Genomic DNA, 25,730 nt, shown 5'->3' with positions numbered 1-25,730 from the left:
ATATTCCCATTTAACCCTCACACTGACTTGTAAGATCACTTTTTATTATTCCGTTTAACAGAGATGGAAACTGAGCCCCCGAGTGCCCGAGTGAAGTGACTTACCCAACATCCTTCGGTGGGGCCTCAGTGGGAGCTCTGAGTCCTTTTCTGCTCCACCCCTCAGGCTCTCAGTCCTGGTCTGGGTCCCTAGCCACGCTGAGTAGAAGGGAGCGTCGACGGGGGTTGGGGTAGAGTTGGGGGCGTGGAGGAGATGAGCTACAGCTGGGCTGGCTGGGCGAGAGGCAGTAGCAGCGGCATGTGTCCTGGGGCGCCCCCCGGTGGCCTGTGCTGGGGTCGTCGGCCAGAATCCCCTGTCCGAGGTACTCTAGAGCGGAATGGGAAACAGACAGTCCCAGACCCTACGTGAGCCACCCGGATCTCGCAGGTGCTGCCTCTCCAACACCTCCCTCCCAACCGAGGGTCTCCAAGAACGCATCCTTCGTCAAACACCTCCTGGACCCTTTTCAGTGCAACCCCGCCATTCACTAGCAAACAAAGTTAGCCTTGGGATCCGACATATGTGGGTTCAATCTGGGCTCTATTCCTTCCAAAGAGCGGCCTTGGGCACGTGACTGCCCCTCTCTGCATTTCCCCTTTCCCTTGTCATGCGAATAGTCCAGTATCATCATGCTTGTAATGCACGTTGAGTTTCCGCGAAGGGCCACGAGGGTAATTAAATGAGAGTGAGAAGGGGAGGAGTAAATTCCTTGGGTCCCCGGAGCCCTGTTACATTACTGCAAGTGTAGTTCTCAAAACACCCAAGTCTGGTCCTGTCGCTGGCAGCTGTGGGGGCCTCCTTCCTCCTGAGTGTGAAGAACCCGCCCTCTGCTGGACAATTTGGAGACAACAGGCGCTAAGGAGTTCATTGTTCGTTCAATTTTGAGTCCGTGCATGTTTGAGTGTGCATGTGTGATTGCGTATGTGTTTGGGTTCATTTGGGTAACAGTGTGTGTATGTGTTGTAGTGTGCACACGAGTGTGTGTAAACGTGTGTGTATGGGTGTGACTGTGTGTGTGCATATGGGAGGGTGTGTTGGAAGGAGAGAAGAGGAGAACTCCACTCACTGAGTCACTGTAGCTATCCACACCAGGCTGTGTTCCCGCTAATAGCTGGAGCCACTGTCAGAGCCCCTGCCTCTGTCCCCAGGTCTGACCTGTGCGGTGCAGGCAGGACATTCTGGAGAAATCATGCCCTTGGAGGCAGCTCTCAGTAATGACTGGTGGATATTGGTGGATAAATACCCCAGCTCCCTCACTCTGGGTGTGATGACTCCCTTGCTCTGGAAGGTGCGTGTTGTGTCCTGTCTCCCTGAGTACTAGGCAGGGCTGAGCCCTGGCTATCCACAGTGGAAACTTCCTTAATAAAGGTCCCTTTAACTGCTGCTGCATTCCCTTCCCTTTCCCACTTCTCCATTGTCCTAACTGTGTTTCCAGGGATCACCTCCCAAGAAACAACAGGCAGTTGAACTCTTGTCTTATGATCACCCTCCAGATAGAGGATTTGCACTCAACTCCTCGTATTAAGGTCTAGTTCCAGGGAACCCAAATTAAGACACTCATGTGTGCTGGCTCCTCCAATCCCCCGAAACCTATCAGCTTGCCTTTTTTTTTTTTTTCCAGCGATGAATGTGAGTCTCAGAGACGGCAAATCACTTGCCCAAGGTCACACAGCAGTGAGGGAGTGGCAGAGCCTGGCTTTGACTATGGGCTGTCTGACCACAAGCTGGGTGCTCGCTCCTCTCCTGACAACTTAAGGCCTCTTTCCTCCTCAAGGACATGGAAAGAGCAGGGAATAGGTTGTAAGAGTAAAATTTGAAAGGGAAATTCTTTCGCTTTCTGCTTCTGCTTCCTACCTCTGGGCCAGCAGTTTGGTGTGTGGGTTTTTTCCTTCAGTTTTTAAATATTGCATATATATGTATATATATGTGTATATATATATGAACGTTTTCCAATGTATATGAAAGCATTTATGCACGTTACCATTTTTTTTTTTTTTTTTGTCTCGGTCTGTCACCCAGGCCCGAGTGCAGTGGTGTGATCTCAGCTCACTGCAACCTCTGCCTCCTGGGTTCAAACGATTCTAGTGTCTCAGCTTCTCGAATAGCTGGAAGTACAGGAGCACCACCATGCCTGGCTATTTTTTTTTTTTTTTTTTGTATTTTTAGTAGAGATGAGGTTTCACCATGCTGGCCCAGCTGGTCTTGAATTCCTGACCTTAAATGATCTGCCCACCTTGGTCTCCCAAAGTGCTGGGATTACAGACGTGAGCCACCACACCTGGTCTTTTTTTTTTTTTTTTTTTTTTTTTTTTTTTTGATACAGGGTATTCCTGCTCTGTTGCCTAGGCTGGAGTGCAGTGGTGCAATATCAACTCATTGCAAACTCCGTCTCCTGTGCTCAAGCAATTCTCCCACCTTAGCCTCCTGAGTAGCTGTAACCACAGGTGCATGCCATCACACCCAGATCCCTTTTTTGTGTTTTTTGTAGAGATGGGGTTTTACCATGTTGCCCAGGCTGATCTGGTGTAGCAGGATGAGTCACAGACAGAACTCCTCAGACACTGGACTAAAGAAGGAAGAGGTTTTTTTATTTGGCCGGGAGCGTCAGCAGACTCGCCTCTTAAGAGCTGAGCTCCCCAAAAAAGAAATTCTTGGCCTTTTTAAAGGCTTACAACTTAAGGGGTCCATGTGAAAGGGTTGTGATAAATGGAGCAAGCATGGGAAACATGACTGGGGGCTACATGCATCAGCTGACAGAACAGAAAGTTTTACAATGCTTTTTTCATACAGTGTCTGGAATTTACAGATAACACAAGTAGTTTAGGTCAGGGGTTGATGTTATTATTATTACTTTTTTTAACTTCTAGGGCCGGGTGGTCGTGCCAAGGTTGGCTGGCTATTTATCTTACTTTTGTTTCTTTCTAACTTTTTGCTTTCAGTCTTTCCTCCTGTCTTGTGAACTAGGCAAGGTGCGGGTAGGAGGGCAGCAGGAGTAGTAGTGGTTTCCTTCCTTACTGGAACTCCTGGATTCAAGGGATCTGCTGGTCTTGGCCTCCCAGACTGTTGTGATTACAGGTGTGAGCCACTGCACCAAGCCCATTATCAGTTTTTTGATGACTCCAAACTTGTTGGGAAATGTATCTGTTTCAATTATCTATTATTGTATATTGAACCACCAGGAAACTTAGTAGGTTAAAACGATATACAGGCTGGGCACGGTGGCTCACACCTGTAATCCCAGCACTTTGGGAGGCCGAGGTGGGCGGATCACCTGAGGTCGGGAGTTCAAGACCAGCCTGGCCAGCATGGAGAAACCCTGTCTCTACTAAAAATACAAAATTAGCCACGCATGGTGGTGTGAGCCTGTAATCCCAGCTACTTGGGTGGCTGAGGCAGAAGAATTGCTTGAACCAGGGAAGTGGAGGTTGTGGTGAGCCAAGGTCACGCCATTGCACTCCAGCCTGGGCAAGAAGAGTGAAACTCCATCTAAAAAAAAAAAAGAGAGATATACAAGTTTTTTTTTGGTTGTTGTTTGCTTGTTGTTTTTTGTTTTTTTGTGTTTTTTTGGTATGTGTATGAACTCCTATTTGTATCAGAATATGTACAACTTTTAGTTTGTTCACAAATTTACCATTTGGGCAGGGTTCAGCAAGGATGGTTTTCTCTGTCCTAGTCAGCAGTAGTGTGGGCAGCTCATTTGAGGTTGGAAGAGATACTTCAAGGTGGCTCACTCTCATGGCTGGCAATTTGGTGCTGCCTATTTGCCAGGGGTCTGAGTTTCTCTCACATAAGACCTCTCCATAGGGATGCTTGTGCTTCCTTTTTACATGACAGCTGAGTCCAAGGTGTCTATTTCAATGGGTGTAGAAGGAAGCTCTAATGCTTCTTATGACCTAGGCCCTGAAGTCCTAGAAGACACAGAGACAGCCCAGATTCAAGGAGTGGGTAAGTAGACTGCACCTCTGTATCAGTTAAGGTCCTTCAGAGAAACAGAATCAATAAAATCAATCAATCAGTCAATCAACAAACCAACCAATATTTATGTATTTATTTTAAGATATATCTGGGATGGGCATGGTGGCTCATGTCTGTAATCCCAGTATTTTGGGAGGCCGAGGTGGGCGGATTGCTTGAGCCTAGGTATTGGAGGCCAGCCTGGGCAATATGGCGAAAACTCACCTCTACAAAAACACAAAAATTAGCTCAGTATAGTGGCATGCAATTTTAGTTTCAGCTACTTGGGAGGCTGAGGTTGGAGGATCGCTTGAGTGCAGGAGATCAAGGCTGCAGTGAGCCGTGATCATGCCACTGCACTCCAGCCTGGGTGACAGCAAGATCTTGTCTCAAAAAAGAAAAAAAAAAAAAAAAAAAGCTGTATCATATATTTATCTTAAGTCGTATTTTCAACATCTTAAGATCCATATATACAAAACTATAACTAGATGTAAATTCATTTTAAGACATATATCTGGCTGGTCAAGGTGGCTCAGGGCTGTAATTCCAGCACTTTGGGAGGCTGAGGTGGATGGATCACCTGAGGTCAGGAGTTCAAGATCAGCCCGGCCAACATGGTGAAACCCTGTCTCTACTAAAAATACAAAAATTAGCTGGAGGTGGTGGTGGGAGCCTGTAATCCCAGCTACTCAGGAGGCTGAGGCATGAGAATAGCTTGAACCCGGGAGGCAGAGGTTGCAGTGAGCCGAGATCACGCCATTGCACTTGAGCCTGGGCAATGAGAGTGAAACTCGTCTCAAAAAAAAAAAAAAAAAAAGACATACATCTTTAAGGAATTTGGCTCATGCGGTTATAGGTTGGCAACTTGTTAATCTACAGCTGCAGCAGGTCACCAGGCTGGAAACTCAGGCAGGCACTGATGCTGTAGTCTCAAGGTAGAATTTCTCATTTTCTGAAAAACTCAGTGTTTGCTCTAAGGCCTCTCAGCTGACAGGATGAGGCTCATTCACATAGTCCAGGGTAATCTCTTTTACTTAGTCAACAGATTGTCTGTAACCCCAGCACTTTGTGAGACTGAGGTTGGAGGATCTCTTCAGTCCAGGAGTTTGAGATCAACCTGGACAACATAGGGAGATCCCATCTCTACAAATAATACAAAAATTAGCTAGGCATGGTGGCACATGCCTGCGGCCTTCCAGCTACTTGGGAAGCTGAGGTGGGAGGACCGCTTGAGCCCAGGAGGTGGAGGTTGCAGTGAGCTACGATTGCACCACTGCACTCCAGCCTGGGCAACAGAGAGAGAACTTGTCTCAAAAAAAGAAGTCCACAGACTGTAATTATATCCACAAAACAACTCCACTGCAACACCCAGTTTACTGCCTGACTAAATAACTGGGTACTATAGCTGGGCCAAGTTGACATAAAACACTAACCGTCACAGCCTCTCAAGGGGGAGGTAGCAAAGAGTTTGCTGCCAGTTTTAATCTATTGCATAGGGAGAGAAGGGGCAGCAAATGACCTCTTTTTATGACACTGCAATTCCCAAGGATCCTCTCTCTAAGTCTCCCTTCTGAGGCTTGGAGTGGTGGATGGCGGTAGGCTAGTTTTGTTTTGTTTTGTTGTTTTCGAGATGGAGTCTCGCTCTGTCGCCCAGGCTGGAGTGCGGTGGTATGATCTTGCCTCATTGCAACCTGCGCCTCCCGGGTCCAAGTGATTCTCCTGACTCAGCTTCCCAAGTAGCTGGGATTACAGGTGTGCACCACCATGCTAAGTTTTGTATTTTTCGTAGAGACAAGGTTTCACCATGTTGGCCAGGCTGGTCTTGGACTTCTGACCTCATATGATCTGCCTGCTTCGGCCTCTCAGAGTGGTGGGATTACAGGCGTGAGCCACAATCCCTGACCATTTTCTGTTTTCTTTTCTTTCCTTTCTTGTTTTTGTTTTTATTTTTATTTTTATTTTTTTGAGACAGGGTATTGCTCTGTTATCCAGGCTGGAGTGCAGTGATGCGATCTCAGCTCACTGCAATCTCTGCCTTCTGGGTTCAGGTAATTCTTGTGCTTCAGCCTCCTGGATAGCCAGGATTACAGGTGCATGCCACCAAGCCTGGCTATTTTTTTTTTTTTTTTTTTTTTTTTTTTTTAGAGACAGGGTATTGCCATGTTGGCCAGGGTGGTCTCGAACTCCTGACCTCAAGTGATCTGCCTGCCTTGGACTCTCTAAGTGCTGGAATTGCAGGCGTGAGCCACCGCACCTGGCCAGAATAGATAATACATTAACAAATAAAATTTATTAAAAATAAAAAGAAGAGAGGAAATCATTGAGTAACATCACGTACCATGCTCTGGTGGTGGTTCCTAGCTCTTGTGTGACCTCAGAATTTTTCCAAAGTTCACTTCTAGGATTTCTGTCTCCCAATCCAGTTCATCTGGTCTTCTGTCTCGCAGGCTGCAAATGTGGCAGTTACAGATACACCTGCTGGTCCTGCCCTCAATATGGACTAAGGGGCTTGTTAGGTTTTCATCCTTCTTCTTTGTCATTTTTTTTTTGAGATACAGTTTCACTCTGTCACCAGGCTGGAATGCAGTGGTGCAATCCTAGCTCATTGGAACCTTGACCTCCTGAGTTCAAGCGATCCTCCCAGCTTAGCCTCCCAAGTAGCTGTGACCACAGGCATATGCCACACACCTGGCTAATTCTTCGTGTGTGTGTGTGTGTATGTGTGTATATGTGTGTGTGTATATATATATATATATATATATATATACATTTTTTTTTTTTTCTCTTCAGAGATGGGGTCTTACTGTGTTGCTGGTCTCGAACTCCTAGGGTCAAGTGATCCATCTGTCTTGGCCTCTCAAAGTGTTGGGACTACATGCTCGAGCCACTGTGCCTGGCTGGGTTTTGAGTTCTTGAGCGTGTTAAATGAAACTTCAACACTGGCTTCTGGTGTGAGTGCTGAGTGAGATTTCATCGGTCACCACATGGGTCTCCAGTGCATCCGATTCCTGCTTCTCCTGTGTCTTTTGGTTGCAGGCACCCCTCTAGCCCTGGTTATCTCAGTGCATTTGAGGATAGAAGCAAGAATGAACATGTGTGTCCCAACTCGTGCTTTACCCACCTGGCACAACTTCCGGGAAGGGCCCTTATGCAGAGCTCACTCCTTTATGTCATTCAGGTTCCTGTTCAAAGATCTCCTCTTGGGACGTCCCTGCCTGATTACCGAGTCAAGAATAGCCCCCTCAGTCACTGTCTAGCTTGTCTGATTCTGCTAATTTCCCATAAGAGAAGTGGCATGTCACTGTCTCCACCACACACTATTGGTTAAGCGACTCGAGTAGCTTGGGACCTCAGCCTCCCAAGTAGCTGGGACCACAGGCATGTGCCACCACACCTGGCTAATTATTATTATTATTTTTTTTCCTGCAGAGATGAGGTCTCACTGTCACACAGGCACTTTTGGTTAAGCAACCAATAGTGCATGGTGGAGGTGGTGACATGCCACTTCTGTTCTGAATCCCAGGCCAGTCCAGATTCAAGGGGAACGAAATTAAGCTCTTTCTCTTGCTGAAGACAATGACAAAGACTTTGCACCTATTACCTTTAAGCGTTCTGGGTTAGAATCTGAGATTCTGCATTTCCAAGACGCTGCTGGTCCAAGGAGCACATCTTGAGTATCCACTTCTTATAGCTCATGGCTAGAAAAGTCCTTTTCTTCCCTAAATTTTAACTGAGCACCTACTATGTGCCAGGATTCATTTTCACCCACGGTAATGTTTCATTACTTCATTGTGTGGCTGGAGCAAGGTTCGGCACCTCTCTGTTGTTAATCTCCCCTCTCCCTCTTCTCCCCAGACCTAGCTGGGCACCTACCCTGTTGCCTCCCACCTACTCCAAGGGGCCCTGGCCTTGCCCCTGGCTCATCTGTGGGGTGGACCAGGTGGAGCCACCCCAGTAGAGAAGGAGCAGAATCTGTGCATCTCAGCTTGCTGGCAGCTCCAGGGCCCTCCAATGTGCTCTAGGACCTGAACTGGATCAGTCAGGGCTACATGGTATGTAGGTAGCCCTTAGTTGGGGAAGGAAATTTTGGGCATCTCCCCAAAATCTGATCAATCACAGGAGGAATACCTATTCCGATTTTCTCATTCAGCGGCTCCATCCTTCAAACTTACTCCTATCTTGGGACTAGGCCTGAGGACTCACACCTGTAATCCCAGCACTGTGGGAGGCCGAGGCAGGCAGATCATGAAGTCAGGAGCTGGAGACCAGCCTGGTAAACATGGTGAAACCCTGTCTCTGCTAAAAACACAAAAAGTAGCCAGGCGTGATGGCAGGTGCCAGTAATCCCAGCTACTTGGGAGGCTGAGGCAGCAGAATAGCTTGAACCTGGAGGCGGAGCTCGCAGTAAGCTGAGATTGCGCCACTGCACTCTAGCCTTGGTGACAGAGCGAACCTCCACCTCAAAAACAAACAAAAAACCTTAAAAAAACCCCACACACCAAAAAAACAAAAAAACCCTGTCACCCTCATCTTAGTGCCTGAGGGCGAAGAACACCCAATACAGGATTTCAGGACAGTATTTGAACAAAATGTGCCCACTTTAAGGCCAACATCCCATTTCCCAGATAGGAAGACCCAGTCCCAGAGACCCAGCACTGCCCACAGTCAGAGCAAGGCCGGGGCAGAACGAGGAATCCACCCAGAGTCCCTTGGCTCTGTCTTCCCATGTCTGCCCCCCGTCCACCCACAGCCCCTCTCACTCTTGTCCCCCATGCCTCCCACCCCACCTTCTACACTGAATAATTCTTCCCATTATAGTGATCCCAGAGTCAGCTACTTAAGAGTCTTGGCCGGGCGTGGTAACTCACGCCTGTAATCCCAGCACTTTGGGAGGACGAGGTGGGTGGATCGCCTGAGGTCAGGAGTTCAAGACCAGCTGACCAAAATGACGAAACCCCGTCTCTACTAAAAACACAAAAATTAGTTGGGTGTGGTGGCGGGCGCCTGTAATCCCAGCTACTCGGGAGGCTGAGGCAGAAGAATAGCTTGAACGTGGTGGTGGAGGTCACAGTGAGCCGAGTTCACGCCACTTCACTCCAGCCTGGGCAACAGAGCTAGACTCTGTCTCAAAAACAAAACAAAACAAAACAAACACCAAAGTAATGAAAAACCCCCACTCACCCTCATCTTAGTGGCTGAGGGCTGAGAACACCCAATAGGGGATTTGAGGACAGTATCTGGACAAGATGTGCCCCCTTTAAGGCCAACATCCCATTTCCCAGAGAGGAAGACTGAGTCCCTGAGACCCAGCACTGCCCACAGTCAGAGCAAGGACAGGGCGCAACGAGGACTCCACCCAGAGTCCCTTGGCTCTGCTCTCCCATGCCTGACCCTGTCAGCTCACGGCCCCTCTCACTCTTGCCCCCCCATGCCTCCCACACCTCCTTCTACACTGAGTAAGATCCCAGAGTTAGCTCCTTAAAGGTCTTGGCCGGGCGCGGTGGCTAACACCTGTAATCCTAAAACTTTGGGAGGCCAAGGCAGGTGGATCGCCTGAGGTCAGGAGTTCACCATCCTGGCTAACACGGTGAAACCCCATCTCTACTAAAAATACAAAAAAATTAGCCGGGTGTGTTGGCGGGCGCCTGTAGTCCCAGCTACTTGGGAGGCTGAGGCAGGAGAATGGCGTGAACCCGGGAGGCGGAGCTTGCAGTCAGCCGAGATCACGCCACTGCACTCCAGCCTGGGTGACAGAGCGAGCCTTCCGTGTCAAAAAAGAAAAAAAAAAAAAAAAAAGAGTTCTTGATGAGTTCCACTTGCTGAAGGCTTCTTTTCTTTTTATCTAGCTTCCTAATCCTCATTGCTGTGCATGCAAATAATTCTGCTTTGCATTAAAACAAACAAAACCGACCACAGTTTCCTGGTTTACTCTTCCAGTTCTCTTTATCCCCAGAATCTGACCTGAGTAATCCTCAGCGAGGCTGGATTCTTTGTTCTTTGTTCCTGCTCCTAGCCGTCATGTGTCAACCCAGCCCTGGGCTAGCTGGAGGCAGGACTTGAACTTCTGCCAGGTTGTGCAGTCAGAGGCCAGAGACTGCCTTCTCGAAGTCTCCTAATTCTGCACTGAAAAATGGTGCATGGCGTCCTCCCAGCCCATGTGTGGGAGATGTTTGGGTGCAAGGTTGGCCTGCCTGGTCCTCCTTGCCTGACGCCTGAATTCCCAACCTCATGATTTATGTGGCCTTGGCAGGGCAGGGGTAGCTGTAAACGTGGGGTCCCAGAGTCTCCTAGGCCCCAGGTTCAAGCAGGAGATACTGATCCCTGAAGATCCAGTTCCCACTCTGAACTGTGCCACTGACTTGGTTCCTCTTTGCACCCAGCTGGTACCGCCTGCAGGGTTTGGCCGGCCGTCCAGGCAGGGAGGAGGCAGCCAGGCCTATGGCCTATAGGGATTGGCTACCCCTGACTGGCCATCCCAGCCCAGCCTTGCCTAGGTGAGGGGCCAGGTACAAAAAAGCCCCAGGAGGAGGGAAGAGGAAGTTGTGTGGGACAAGCTGCTCCCGACGAAGGTGCCAGGCTGGAACTGTCGGGGCTGGAGGGTCCTGGTCTGGGAGAGGGAGCGGCACTGCCCGTGGCTGGGGTGGCTCCAGGGAGCTGGTCCTGGTGGGGCTGATGCGTTCCTGGTAACTGAAACCAAGCCCCTGGCAGCCTGTAGTGATTCAGGCTGGGCCTTTCGGGACTCTAAGCTTTCCTCTCTCTCTTTCTCTCTCCCCTCTCTCTTCTTTACTGTCTTCTCTCTCCACCTCTTCTCCTGGCTGTTGCTGGGTCTCCCTCTCTGCTTTCAGCCCTTGTTTTCTCATCTCTGAGCTCTCCCTGCCTCCAGCACCTCCCGTCCCCGCCCCTGTCCAATGTCCCCGAAGCTCCCCGGGCTCTTTTCTGGGCCTCAGGACTTTACCCTCCATCCCGTCTGCCCTGCAGGATGGTGACGCTGAGCCTGTCCTGGCTGGGCCTCGGGCCGGTGGCAGCGTCCCCGTGGCTGCTCCTACTGCTGGTCGGGACCTCCTGGCTCCTGGCCCGCGTCCTGGCCTGGACCTACGCCTTCTATGAGAACTGCTGCCGCCTCCGGTGTTTCCGGCAGCCCCCCAAACGGAACTGGTTTTGGGGTCACCTGGGCATGGTGAGTGTGGCAGCAGGACGGATCTGGGGTCTCAGCATGGATGGACTTGTAGAGGGGCAGGAATGGGGCTCAGGGAGCTGGATATTGAGGATGGGTTTGGGTCTGGGACATCAGAGGAGTGAGGGAGACCGAGGGGAGCCTGTCTTCCTTCACTGACCCAACCAGATTTATTCCTCCCCTCTGTCCACTCCATGGCCCCAGGCGTTTTTCTTTCTCTCTCTTCCCCACCCTAAGCCTGCTTTGGCTCGAGTTCCTGCCTTTCTTCCCCACGTTAATGCATCCTTATTCTACTTGGGGCTTCTAGGGTGGACTGCACAGAGCAGGTACACCCTGGCTGGCCATAATCTTTTTTTTTTTTTTTTTTTTTTTTTTTTTGAGGCCGGCTCTCGCTCTGTCACCCAGGCTGGAGTGCCGTGGTGCATTCATACCTCACTGCAGCCTTGACCTCCTGGGCTTAACCTATCTTCCCATCTCAGCCTCCCCAGTAGCTGGGACTATAGGTGTGCACCAACAGACCTGCTAGTTTTTTTGATTTTTTGTAGAGACAGCATCTCACTATGTTGCCCAGAGTGGTCTCAAACTCCTGGTCTCAAGGAGTCCTCCCATCTCGGCCTCCCAAAGTGCTGGGATTATAGGCTTGAGGCTCCGCGCCCGGCCTCTTTCTGTTTTTAAAAGGAAACCATTTATAAAAATTACAGACAAAAGCACATAAATTACACTTACAAATCCATTAGAGATACTATCAATTGGCTAACAGGCAAAAGTTTTGCATAGGCAGTTTGAATAAATAGAAACAGAGATTATTGACGAATTTAAGAAAATCTATGCAATCTCATAATCAATAAAGACAATTTCAGATGTTACTTTTTTTTTTTTTTTTGTTTTGAGACAGGGTCTCATTGTGTCACCTAGGCTGGAGTGCAGTGGCGTTATCTTGGCTCACTGCAACCTCCACCTCCTGGGTTCAAACAATCCTCCTGCCTCAGTCTCCCTAATAGCTGGGACTAAAGGCATGTACCACCATGCCCGGCTAATTTTGTATGAGTATATATATATTTTTCTGAGACAGAGTTTTGCTTTGTCAACAAGGCTGGAGTGTAGTGGCATGATCTCGGCTCGGTGCAACCTCTGCCTCCCGGGTTTAAGTGATTCTCCTGCCTCAGCCTCCAGAGTAATTGGGATTACAGGCCCGTACCACCACACCCAGCTAATTAAAAAAAATTTTTTAAAATAATTTTAGTAGAGATGAGGTTTCACCATGTTGGCCAGGCTGGTCTCAAACTCCTGACCTCAGGTGATCCGCCTGCCTCAGCCTCCCAAAGTGCTGGGATTAGAGATGTGAACCACGGCACCCAGCCGAGATGTTACTTCTTGACTATTACATTGATAAAGGCTTTTAAAAAAACATAGAAGGCTTTCAGCGTGTAATCCTGCCCACCTTCATACAGAGCAGATAGGCGTGTGGATATGTATAAAATTCTTCTTCAAAGTAATTTTGCAGTATACATCAAAAACATCAAACTATACAAATAACTTATTTGGAGGATTCTATATTCAGTTGATAATCAGTTATATGTAACGTAATTACATGAGACTTCCATTGCATTTGTTACACTAGTGATAAATAGTAAACATGGTTTCAAAACTAGTGAACTAATTATGGTAAAGCCATATGAACCACTGCAAGTTCCCTGAGAGCAAAAGTGATTTCACCCGCCCTATTCCGTGCTTTATCACCTGAATGTAGAATGGACACCATCTACCTTGCATAACGGTTTGTGGAATGAATTGGCAGGGTATGAAAACATTAATAATTATGCTTGTGAAGACTGATGGAAGAATAATTAAAACATCAAGCTACATGAAAACATGATACAGATTTTATAGAATGAGATCTCAGGTTTTAAAATTTGTCATTGGAGTTTAAGTAAAAAGATGAGATGGCCGGTGCAGTGGCTCACGCCTGTAATCCCAGCATTTTGGGAGGCTGAGGCAGGTGGATCACCTGAGGTCAGGAGTTCGAAACCAGCCTGGCCCACGTGGTGAAACCCCGTCTCTATTAAAAATACAAAGATTAGTCAAGTGTGCTGATGGGTGCCTATAATCTCAGATACTCTGGAGGCTGAGGCAGGAGAATCGCTTGAACCCGGGAGGTAGTGTCCAAAGCCTGCGGGCCCTTTCTTGCCCAGCTTGCGTGTTGATCCTGTAGGACCCAAGGTCCTGTGGCTCTAGATGCCCTTGGTCATCTTTTATTACTTTCACTTATTTGCCAACCTCCATTCTTGGGATCCTTGGAGAGACTCAGGTGAGTTTCTACCTTGGAGGCACCCCCAATCTTGTGGCCACAGAAGTAGACTGAGACACTCCACATCCTCTGTGGTCAGGGCTGGCATGAAGGAGAGATGGACTGTGGGACCTTTGAGGGGAATCAGGTTTTCTGCCATTGGGGCAGGCAGGCAGGCTTCCTGGAGGAGGGGTTTTTGGAAGTGGGTCTGGAACAATGAGTAGGAATTTTTTAAGCAAAGAAGAGAAAGAGAAAGATAGTTTTGTGTGGAGGTTGGGCCCACTCGAAGACTTGGAGGTGAGAGAGCAAGCACCTGGCTTTTAAGCAGCGAGATAGAGCTTGGTGCCACCAGAGCAATCAGGGTGCGAGGCAGAGGAAAGAGGGAGAGGAGGAGATTGATTCTGAGAACAATAGGGAGCCATGGAGGGTGTGTGAACAGGAGAGGGGAATTATCAGCTGCCTGCCTCCTTCCCTTGCCCCACCTGGTTTCTCCCCGCCCCACCTTTTTTTTAAAGCTCCTTTCTATAGCACCCCTTGCAGAAGTATCTGCAATTCAGGTTTTGCTTCTAGAGAGCCCACACTAAGGCAATGTCTTTTGATTCTCCAGTCGCTCCTCTCCCACTCACCTGCTACTTCTGCTCTTGTTCCCTGACTGGTTTCTACCCATTTTCTTCCACTTCCTTCTGGATCTTTCTGGGTATCTCCTTCAGTCTTTCCCAGCTGGCTCCAGCCTGGGCACAGGTGTGGGAGTGATGGGAGTATGAGACAGAACATTCTCCCATGAACTGAAATTCAGGGCTATCCTTGGGGTGGGACGTGGAGCCTGGTCTGGGGTGGTGCAGCCAGGCTTGGGAGAAGGGCTGTGTCTACATCTGCCCCCGCTAGCTTGCTGCAAAGCTGGGGGTACCTACCTAAAGCTAGGGGCAGGAGGCTGTGCGGGACTGGGGGACAGGAGAGAAAGTTCAATGGACTGCGATTAGTTCTGAATTTGGTACAAACAGCAAGTGGGGTGAATGGTCAAGTGTTGGTGGGGAGAGACAGGGAGACAGAGATGGAGGGGTGGACTTGGGAGAAACAGAGATAGGGAAAAAGATGCACACACAGAGACAGAGAGAGAAACAGTGAGAGACACAGTGAAGGAGAGAGAGAGGAGAGGGAGAGAAAGACACAGAAAAAGGGACACATAAACAGAAAGTAAAAGAAACACATACATGCACATATCTATATCTGTCATTGACCATATCTGTCATCTACGTAGCCATCACTCATACATCTCTCTCATCTATACCTGTCCCTCTTATCTCTCTATCCATGTATCCTATTTATCATGTATGGATTAGTCACCTACCTTTCTCTTTCTCTCATCTATCTGTCTATCCTATTACCTACCTACCTACCTACCTCGCTACCTACCTACCTACTACCTATCCATTCATCCATCCTATCTGTGCATCCATACATCTATCCATCCATCTATCCTGTTATCTACCTACCTACTTATATACCTACCTAGTACCTACCTACCTATATACCTACATACCTACCTTCCTACTTACCTATCCATCCATCCATCCCTCCTATCTGTGCATCCATCCATGTATCCTATTATCTATCTATCTATCTATCTATCTATCTATCTATCTATCTATTTTTTTTTCAAGATGGAGTCTCGCTCTGTTGCCCAGGCTGGAGTGTGGTGGTATGATCTTGGCTCACTGCAACCTCCACATCCCGGGTTCAAGCGATTCTCCTGCCTTAGCCTCCCTGGTAGCTGGGATTACAGGCACGTGCCATGACAACCAGTTAATTTTTGTATCTTTAGTAGAGACAGGGTTTCACCATATGGGTCAGGATGGTCTTGAACTCATGACCTCGTAATCCACCCACCTCAGCCTCCCAAAGTGCTGGGAATACATGCATTAGTCACCATACCCGGCCTGTCTATCTATCTTCTATCTATCTGCTTGTATATCTACCGACTGACCAAACTACCTATCCATATATCCATCCATCCATCCATCCATCCATCCATCCATCCATCCATCCATCCATCCATCCAACCATCCATCCATCCTATCTGTGTGTCCATCTGTCTATTGAATCTATCTATCTATCTATCTATCTATCTATCTATCTATCTATCTATCTATCTATCTATCTATCATCTATCTATCTCCATTCCTTACTCCCTGTCCACCTACTTACTGATCCATCCATGCATCTACCCATCCTATCTGTGGGCCCATCCAACCATCTATCTTATTATCTATCCATCCATCCATCCATCCATCCATCCATGCATCCATCCATCATCTACATATCTATCTAGAGAAAGACACAGAGAGAGGAAGAGAGTGTGGAAACAAAGAAGCACATAGACACAGACACAGGAAGAGGGCTGTGTCTCAGGTCAAAGGGCTGAGTAGTTCGGGGTTGTGTGGTGGGTAGGGGGGTGCAATGGGCAGTGGTAGCATCTGAGGCCCCCTGCAGGCCTGTTGTCAGCCTTGTCTATCCCCAGATGCAGGGCGATGAGGAGAACATGAGGCTGATAGAGGATCTGGGCCACCACTTCCATAATGTCCAACTCTGGTGGCTTGGGCCTTTCCACCCTGTCCTGCATCTCATCCACCCAACGTTTGCTGCCCCTGTGCTCCAGGCTTCAGGTATCTTTCTCAGGAGGCTATGCTGCTGCCTCTTCCCTGCCTCTGCTCCCAGCCCTTCCAACCCTTGGACAGGCCATGCTGAGCAGAAAAATGGGCACATCCAAAAGAGACCATGGCTCTGCACTAACCTGCTGGGTGACTCTGGGCAGGTCCCTGGTGCTCTCTGGCTGCTGAGGCTTCTTTTAGTTGTGAGTGAAGAAAACTCAACCCTGTGTGGTCTAAGCAGAGAAAGAGAATGCATTGACTGTAAAGTAAAAGTCAGGAAGTAAAAGTGAAGTCCAGGAAGGGTGGTCTTCAGGCATGGCTGGATCCAGGCCTTCATAATGCCAGTCTTCATGTCTTAGCTCTGTATCCCTCTGTGATGGTTTCAGTCTCATGCTGTTACAGATAAGTCCCAGAAGCTCAACCCCCATGGAAAATTCCATGTAATTCCAGGAAAATTTCCAGGATTCCCCTAAATTGGTCTGGCCTGGGTGCCAGGACCAATTTCTTATCCAGTCACTGCAGCTTGATTGCATAGGTTTAGGGTCATATGCTCAGCTCTGAAGCAGGGGATGAGAGTCCTCTCAACGACTTGGATTGAGAGTGGGGAAGGCATGAGGAGGATGGATGCTGGACAGGCAGATACCACTATTCACTAGACATCCATTCACCAGCCTCCCTGTGAGACAGGCATTTCCTGAGTAAGAAAACTGAGGTGCAGAGAGGCGCAATGACTTCTCTAGGTCACATAGCATATCGAGGCCTCCCTCTTAGTTCTTTTTAAAAAATTTTTTGAGACAAGGCCTCACTCATTAATGCTTAGTGTGGAGTGTGGCAGGATACTGAGGAAGCCTAAATCAAGCCTAGGTTACACGTGGGACGCTAATAGGACCAGATTTAAATCCTATCTGGGGCCCATCTGTAGTGCACGTGGAAGTCATTTTAGACTCTCCCAGGTCCATGTCTGAGCATGTCACATCAGGACAGGTCATGTATACTGTGTCCATGTCAGAACATGTTAACCCATCTCAGGCTATGCCACATATCTCAGGTCCATGTCAGAAGATGTCAGAGAGTACTGGGCAGACAGGATGTCCTAGTCCTAAGATTTTTTTTTTTTTTTTTTTTATGGCGATGGATCTCTCTCTATCTTCCAGGCTGGAGTGCAGTAGAATGATCTTGGCTCACTGTGACCTCTGCCTCCCCACTTCAAGCTATTCTCCTGCCGCAGCCTCCGGAGTAGCTGGGACTATAAGCACCCGTCACCCTGCCCAGCTAATGTTTTTGTACTTTTTAGTAGAGATGGGATTTCACCGTGTTGCCCAGGCTGGTTTTGAGCTCCTGAGCTCAGGCAATTCGCCGTCTCAGCCTCTCAAAGTGCTAGGATTACAGGCGTGATCCACCGTGCCCGGCGAGGGTGTCCTAGGTCCCTGTAAAGGCATTTTGTAGAGCGTTGAGCCATGCTCAGGTGTTGCAGAACATGTTGGATCATGTAGGAGCCATGCCAAGGCATGCTGGGGTGTGCTGTGCCATGTTGGGCTGTGTCATTATTGTACTGCACCGCTGCAGCCTGGTCTGGTCCCCACTTTCCTCCTCTGTCTTCCCTCCTTCCTTTGCCCTTGACCCTGTTCCTGAGTTACTGGACCTGGAGGGTGGAAGTGCAAATCCCTGGCTTGGAGCCTCCCCCTACACTCAAAGTCCCTCCCCTGCCCCTCTCCATAACCCCTGATGTTCCTTATTCATGTCAGTTGCTGTTGCTCCCAAGGATATGAGTGCCTATGGCCCCCTGAAGCTCTGGCTGGGTGAGTAACTAGAAGAGTGGGGATGGGGACAACCTTCTGGGGCCAGGGGAAGGTGCTGTCCTAGCCCATTGCCCTTGGCTGCCTCTACTAGGGGACGGGCTCCTGATTAGCGCCGGTGACAAGTGGAGATGGCACCGCCACCTGCTGACACCCGCCTTCCACTTCAAAATCCTGAAGCCCTATGTGAAGATTTTCAATGAAAGCACGAACATCATGCACGTGAGTGCCACAAAGCCGGGTCCCCTCTGGGGCCTTGGGAAAGGAGAAGTGACCTCAGGCAGCTCTGTTCTGAAATGCTGGCTCTGTTGGGTGGCTTTGATGCCATAGCTTTTCCTCCCAGGCCTTGGTTTCTTCATGTGTAAAATGGGGATAATAATTTCTACTGAAAAGGTGGTCAAGATCACGTACCGAAGTCACGTTCTTGGCACATAGTAGGTGTTCAGAAGGCATTAATGACTAGTCTCCTTCACAGAAGCCTTGCAAACTAAAGGCAGTTATGATGAAATTTGGATAATGGCAGGGCGCGGTGGCTCACGCCTGTAATCCCAGCACTTTTGAGGCCGAGATGGGTGGGTTACTTGAGTCCAGGAGATTGAGGCCAGCCTGGCCAACATGGTGAAACCCCATCTCTACTAAAAATACAAAAAGAAAAGAAAAAAATTAGCCAGGTATGGTGGCGCATGCCTGTAATCCCAGCTACTTGGGAGGCAGAGGCAGGAGAATTGCTTGAATCTAGGAGGCAAAGGTTGCAGTGAACTGAGATTGTGCCACTGCACTCCTGCTTGGGCGAGAGAGTGAGACTACATTTAAGAGAAAAATTCATATAGCTGTTTCTGCATAGCACACCACTTTAAAACTCACTGGCCTCGGTGTTCCAAGCAGACACTTCCATTTGTCCCTTATTTTCCAGGAGGCTAGCCTAGCTTCACTACCGCAGTGGAGTCGGAGTTTCAAGAGAGTGAGCAGAAACATTTTAGTACCTCTTGATGCTAGTTCAGAAGTAGCACACTAGCATTTTTACCACATTCTCCTGGTGAAAGCCAGTTTCAAGACCAGCTCAAATTCAAGAAATGGAGACTCAGGTTCTGCCTGCAAATGGAAGGAGGTGCCAAGTCTCATCGCCAAGGGTGAGGGGCAAAAAGTGGGGGACATTTCTGCAATTACTTGCCTCTGTGCTAATGATGAGGATGATAATGACAGGTAATATTTATTGAGCACTTACTGTGTAGCAGAAACTATATGTCAATTCCATGATCTATGTTGTCTAATTTAATATTCACAACCCTATGAGGTAGAGATGCTCATAATTGCCACATTATGGATGAAGAAACTGGGGGTCAGAGAAATTAGGGAGCTTGCCTAAGTTTACAGTTAGGAAGTGAGCTAAAAGTGGTGGAGAAGGGGTTCTAATCTGGTTATCTGGCACCAAAGCAGATCATTTTTTTTTGAGATGGAGTCTCACTCTGTCATCAGGCTGGAGTGCAGTGGCATCACCTCGGCTCACTGCAACCTCCACTTCCTGGGTTCAAGTGATTCTCTTGCGTCAGCCTCCTGAGTACCTGGGATTACAGGTGCCTGCCATCACACCCAGCTAGTTTTTGTATTTTTAAGTTGAGATGGGATTTTACCATGTTGGCCAGGATGGTTTCAATCTCCTGACCTCAGGATCTGCCGGTCTCACCTTCCAAAGTGTTGGGATTAGAGGTGTGAGCCGCTGTGCCCGACCCAAAGCAGATCATCTTAACTATTACTGAAGATTTGACAGAGGGACCTAAAGAGGATAGTGGGTTGACTAAGGGTGCACAGGCAAGGAGCAGAGCTGGAACTTGGACCCAGGTCACCTGACCTCCAGACTTGGACCTTCATGTCCTAATAGTAACAGCTTCTGTCCCTCACAAGCTTGGTCCTCCTTGGGGATGGATACCTGGGGAAGAGGACTAGAAGTTGGTTCTGAGGGAGTCCATCCTGGAGGTTGGGGATGGGAAGGGACTCAGGGGAACCAGGGCTCAGTTCTGGCTCTGTCCCCTTCTCGGTCCAGGCCAAATGGCAACGCCTGGCCTTGGAGGGCAGTGCCCGTCTGAACATGTTTGAGCACATTAGCCTGATGACCTTGGACAGTCTGCAGAAATGCGTCTTCAGCTTTGACAGCCATTGTCAGGAGTGAGTTCTTCCCCAGGACCTGGGATCTTGGCCATGGACCCATGGGAGTAGGTTGGGGAGAGAGGACTGATCAGGGCATCTGGAAGTGCCTTCTTGGAGAAAATGAGTCAGAACTGAGCATGGAAGTCCAGGGAAGGGGACAAGAAAGGTCAGTTCTCCGGGTAGGTAGAACTGTTTGGGTAATGGCACGGAGGCTAGGATGAACAGAAGCACGTGCAATAGCCATCAAGGGGACACCTTGGAAATGAGATTGGAGGGGTCAGCAGTAGCTATAACTTAAGGACATTGAAAAGCCATGCAAAGGGGTATGAGCTTTATCCAAGGCTCCCAGGGAGTCACGGGAGGTGTTTAAGACGATGAGGGTCATGGTCAGTCCTGAGCTTGCACGTTTGACTCTGTGGAAGATTGACTGTTATGTAGACACAGGAAGCAAGGAGACCACGGAGAGGAAGAGGCCAGAGGTTGGTAAAGAAAATGGGGCACATTTGAGAGAAACCAAGGAGAAACAGGCAGGAGCAGATGTTGCGTAAGAGGGTGGGGAGATGCCCATGATGGCCAAGCTGTGCCCTGGGGATCCGGGACAGGAGGCAGCTCACAGAGTGGGAGGTGGAGAGTGAAGTGTGCTTGGAGGGCACCCTTTTCTGCATGGAATGTGGTCCTGGGATTCTGGCTAGAAGGTGCTCCCAGGCTTTCATATGTGTTTAGAAGCTGCTTCCTCTCCCTGGCCTGTCCCTGCAGGAAGCCCAGCGAATATGTTGATGCCATCTTGGAGCTCAGTGCCCTCATCATGAAACGGACCCAGCACATGTTCCTGCAAGCGGACTTCTTGTACTTCCTCACTCCCAATGGGCGACGCTTCCGCAGGGCCTGTGACATAGTGCACGACTTCACAGATGCTGTCATCCAGGAACGGCGCCGCACCCTCACTAGCCAGGGTGTTGATGACTTTCTGCAGGCCAAGGTCAAGTCCAGGACGTTGGACTTCATTGATGTGCTTTTGCTGGCCAAGGTGGGCTTCTCTGGGATCTGAATTTCAGAAGTAGAATGGACCTTGATGTGAAATGTCAGATCCATGAACTTGGACTTGATCCAGAGGGCACTGGGGAGCCATGGAAGGTGCTTGAGGAAAGGAGGGACAAGTAAGATACATTTTAGAGGTGACTCTGGAGAAGACTTCCTAGGAGGAGCAAACAGGAGGCAAGAGAGTAGGAAAGAGTCCTGCTAGGCAGGTCTAGTGATGATAAGGGAGGAATCTTGCCTGGAATATGGATCTTCATGAACTGTTTTAGTTTAGACTGAGGCGCCTTCTTGGCTGGTGTGATTTAGAGGTCTTGTCTTGTCTCCAGGATGAAAATGGAAAGGAGTTGTCAGATGAGGACATAAGAGCAGAGGCTGACACCTTCATGTTTGGGGGTGAGGGTCCCAGGGTGTGATGTCACTAGGGGTAAGAATGTCTCCATTCCAGGGATGTGGTGGGTGGACCCTGGATCACCCCATCCCATCTTCCTTCCCCACTTCCTCCTGAGGGCCTTAATGCATAGGCGCTGTCCACCCTTTGGTGCTGAAGCAGCCCAGAGACCCAAGCTTGTCTGGCTGCCCCTCAGGCCATGACACCACGGCCAGTGGTCTCTCCTGGGTCCTGTGCAGCCTCGCGAGGCACCCGGAATGTCAGGAGCGCTGCCGACGGGAGGTGCAAGAGCTCCTGAAGAACCGTGATCCTAAAGAGATTGAATGGTGAGTGTGCAGGTTCTCATGTCCTGTTTCTGAGTCCCTGTCATTGGTTTAGTTCTTCAGGTGGGAAAGGGAGAGGATCTTATTGGTGCTTGTGCTATTACTGCCTAGTGGGAATAGGTGCAGAGCTCAGAAACAGGGCCTGGTACTCAGGGCCTGGTACTTAGCCTGGAGCAAGGGAGAAGTTGTGGGATTTTTGCCTTTACTATGTATTACAATTAAAATCATTCTTTTTTATTTTCTTTCTTTCTTTTTCTTTTTTTTTTTTTTTTGAGACAGAGTCTCACTCTGTCTTCCAGGCTTGAGTGCAGTGGCATGATCTCCGCTGACTGTAACGTCTGCCTCCCGGGTTCAAGATACTCTACTGCCTCAGCCTTCTGTGCAGCTGGGATTACAGGTGTCCACCAATATGCCCAGCTAATTTTTGTATTTTTAATAGAGACGGGGTTTCACTATGTTGGCCAGGCTGGTCTCGAAGTCCTAACCTTGTGGCTAGCCCGCCTCGGCCTCCCAAAGTGCTGGGATTACAAGCATGTGCCACCACACCCGGTCGCTTTATCTTTTGGAAAGTATTTTATTTCATTTTTATGCTATACCTTTGTAATAGATCATAATACGTGGTAGATTGGATTTATCTTCTTCAATCTTTCATTTTAATTTTATCTTTTTTTCTTTGAGAGATGGGATCTCACTCTATAGCCCAGGCTGGAGTGCATTGGTGTGATCACAGCTCACTGCAGCCTTGAACTCCTGGGCACAAGGGATCCTGACACGTCAGTCTCCTCAGTAGCTGGGACCATAGGCACGCACCACCATGCCTGGTGGATCTTTTATTCTTAAATTGACCTAGCTTTTGATGAACTTTAATTCTTCCAATTAGAATAAGATGGTTAAGTTCCTACAAAATAAAAAGCTAGATTTTTATTGTATTGCTTTGAATATGTTGATTAATTTAGAAAGAAAGGACACCTTCATAATATTAAGCCATCTCATTCTAGAGTATGGAGGGAATCTTATTAAAACAATTTCATAATCTTTATGGTGATTTTCCCCTCATCTTTTTTAGCATATTATATTATATTATATTATATTATATTATATTATATTATATTATATTATATTATATTATATTATATTATTAATTTGAGACAGGGTCTTGCGCTGTCACCCAGGGTGGAGTGCTGTGGCATGGTCTCTGCTCCCTGTAACCTCTGCCTCCCAGGTTCAAGTGATTCTTGTGCCTCAACCTCTTGAGTAGCTGGGATTACAGGCCCATGTCACCACACCCAGCTAATGTTTTCATTGTTAATAGAGATGGAGTTTTGCTATGTTGGCCAGGGTGGTCTTGAACTCTTGGCCTCAAGTAATGAACCCGCCTCAGCCTTCCAAAGTGCTAGAATTACAGGCATAAGTCACGGCACCTGGCCCCATTATATAATTTTAAACATTTTTTTTTTTTTGAGATGGAGTCTCGCTCTGTTGCCCAGGCTGGAGTGCAGTGGCGCGATCTCGGCTCACTGCAAGCTCTGCCTCTAGGGTTCAAGCCATTCTCCTGCCTCAGCTTCCGGAGTAGCTGGGACTACAGGCGCCCGCCACCTCGCCCGGCTAGTTTTTTTGTATTTTTTAGTAGAGACGGGGTTTCACCTTGTCTGCCAGGATGGTCTTGATCTCCTGACTTCGTGATCCGCCCGTCTCGGCCTCCCAAAGTGCTGGGATTACAGGCTTGAGCCACCGCACCCGTCCTAATTTTAAACATTTTTTAATGCAAATAGGTTAACACTTTTAAGGAGACCCTCTATGTGTTGTGTTTTGCTTAGAAATGCTTCTAAAAGTACCATATCAAGTTTTCTTCTAATGCTTTTGTGACTTTGGTTTTCTCGTGCTTAAATCCTTGATTCTTCTGGAATTCGTTTTGTTAGTGGATTTAGGGTGAGAGGGAGGTTGGAACCACCTTTGCAAAAATTATAACTGAGGAAATTATGACAGTGAAAGAGATCAGACCTAGTCGACTCCATCTTCCTTCTAACCTTTAAACTGTCCTTATTCATTCCTGGGCATAGGCTGAACTAACTTTGGGAAGGGATTCAGTTCATGGTTTGAGTCTGAAACAAAATTGAATATAGCCCTTTCGTGAAAAGACCCCGTCTTGATAAATCGGCTCTTTCTAGGCAGCGAGCAAGGTGAATCCACCGGGCAGTTACAAGTTGGTGCGAGGGTTTCTCTGGGCAGCAGGAGGGCTGTGTTTGCTCCCTGTATAATTGTTGGATGTTCCCTTAGGGATGACCTGGCGCAGTTGCCCTTCCTGACCATGTGCCTGAAGGAGAGCCTGCGGCTGCATTCCCCAGTCTCCAGGATCCACCGTTGCTGCACCCAGGACGTGGTACTCCCGGATGGCCGGGTCATCCCCAAAGGTGCCCACAGTTGGGCAGGCGGGGAGGGCTTTGGGCAGGGTGGAGGTCCCACCGTGTGGTGAGGATCCTTGTCCTGACGGCACCTCCTCCCGGACAGGAAACTCTTGCACCATCAGCATCTTTGGGATCCATCACAACCCTTCAGTCTGGCCGGACCCTGAGGTGCTACCCCTTCCCCCTTCTCCATCCCTGGGGCTTGGTCGGGGGAGAGATCTTGTCCCGGGAAAGCAGATACTCCCTCTTTACTCCACCCACATCTGTTTTTTTTCTTTTTCTTTTTTTTTGAGAGGAATTTTCGCTCTTGTTGCCCAGGCTGGAGTGCAATGGAGAGATCTCGGCTCACTGCAACCTCCGCCTCCCGGGTTCAAGCAATTCTCCTGCCTCAGCCGCCTGAGTAGCTGGGATTACAGGCGCCCACCACCACGCCAGGCTAATTTTGTATTTCTAGCAGAGACGGGGTTTCTCCATGTTGGTCAGGTTGATCTCGAACTCCCAACCTCATGAGATTCACCCCTCAGCCTCCCAAAGTGCTGGGAGTACAGGCATGAGTCACTGCGCCCGGCTTCACATCTGTCTTATATGGGGGTAGCTGGGTGTCCTGAGAGGCCCCTGCCCAACAGCTCTAACTCGCCCACTCCCCAGGTCTATGACCCCTTTCGCTTCGACCCAGAAAATCTCCAGAAGAGATCACCTCTGGCTTTTATTCCCTTCTCGGCAGGGCCCAGGTGAGGCTCAGGGGATTCTGAGGTGGGCATGGGGTGAGGGTGCCACAGGTGGAGACAAGGTCTGACTTGTGGGGCCACGTGTTTCAGGGAGTCTAGGTTTGTATAAGATCCCAGGAAAAGGGGGTGTGTGTTCTCAGACTTCCCCACTCCTATGTCTGCTGGACTGAGTTGGGGGCCGGAGTCTAGGCCAAGCTCGGGGGATATGCAAGCCCACATGGGGGTCCCAGGCACGGGGTCCCTCTCTCTGCCCCTCAATCGGATCTGGGTGGGGTTGGGAGTCCCAGGCCAGGTTCCCGGCGCGATGGGGCCGGGATGGTTGTCCTGGGCACAGTCAGAGTCCCCACCCCCTCCCCCAGGAACTGCATAGGCCAGACATTCGCCATGGCTGAGATGAAGGTGGTCCTGGCGCTCACGCTGCTGCGCTTCCGCGTCCTGCCTGACCTCGCGGAGCCCCGCAGGAAGTCGGAGTTGATCCTGCGCGCGGAGGACGGACTTTGGCTACGGATGGAGCCCCTGAGCGCGAACCCGCAGTGAGCCACCACTCTCAGGTCTCAGAGCCCCCGTGCCCTCAGGCCTCTTTGCAGATTCCCGGGACTCAATCTGTGCCTGAGTCACATAGCCAGCCAGCAGGGGGCGCTGGAGGACTGCAGGGATCCAGGGCCTGGCTGGGAGGGGGCGGAGTGTCTCTGAGCCAAGACCCTGACAGCCTCTCTGGGTGAGCACAGTGGCCCGTGCTGAGGGCAGGTTCTCCCAGAGCCCAGGTCTGGACTGTATCCTATGGGCGATAGGGAGCCATGGTGGG

General features: G+C 49.2%; 1 protein-coding gene across 2 annotated transcripts; it reads left to right on the top strand.

Moving 5' to 3' along the window:
• The first annotated feature begins 10,972 nt into the window (after positions 1-10,972).
• On the top strand, positions 10,973-25,462 carry LOC111554196 (cytochrome P450 4F3-like). 2 transcript variants are annotated; one of them, XM_023229585.2, is made up of 12 exons: positions 10,973-11,170; positions 15,973-16,117; positions 17,848-17,901; positions 17,993-18,120; positions 19,940-20,061; positions 20,800-21,070; positions 21,408-21,474; positions 21,666-21,795; positions 24,070-24,203; positions 24,301-24,365; positions 24,846-24,928; positions 25,285-25,462. In XM_023229585.2, exons 1-12 carry the CDS (start codon positions 10,973-10,975, stop codon positions 25,460-25,462), a joined length of 1,575 nt encoding a protein of 524 aa, XP_023085353.1. The 2 variants fall into 2 exon arrangements, with proteins under 2 accessions (XP_023085353.1, XP_023085354.1); XM_023229586.2 differs by having other exon boundaries at positions 10,973-11,176; positions 15,979-16,117.
• The last annotated feature ends 268 nt before the right edge of the window (positions 25,463-25,730 follow it).

This window comes from Piliocolobus tephrosceles, chromosome 21 (genome assembly GCF_002776525.5).
Source record: "Piliocolobus tephrosceles isolate RC106 chromosome 21, ASM277652v3, whole genome shotgun sequence".
NCBI lineage: Eukaryota > Metazoa > Chordata > Mammalia > Primates > Cercopithecidae > Piliocolobus > Piliocolobus tephrosceles.
This window is presented reverse-complemented; position numbering and strand designations above follow the sequence as displayed.

Coding starts and splice junctions, on each gene's coding strand:
- LOC111554196 (XM_023229585.2), top strand. CDS start 10,973: ATGGTGACGCTGAGCCTGTCCTGGCTGGGCCTCGGGCCGGTGGCAGCG. Junction 20,062..20,799: donor TTTGACAGCCATTGTCAGGA/GTGAGTTCTTCC, acceptor CTGTCCCTGCAG/GAAGCCCAGCGAATATGTTG. Junction 21,071..21,407: donor ATGTGCTTTTGCTGGCCAAG/GTGGGCTTCTCT, acceptor TCTTGTCTCCAG/GATGAAAATGGAAAGGAGTT.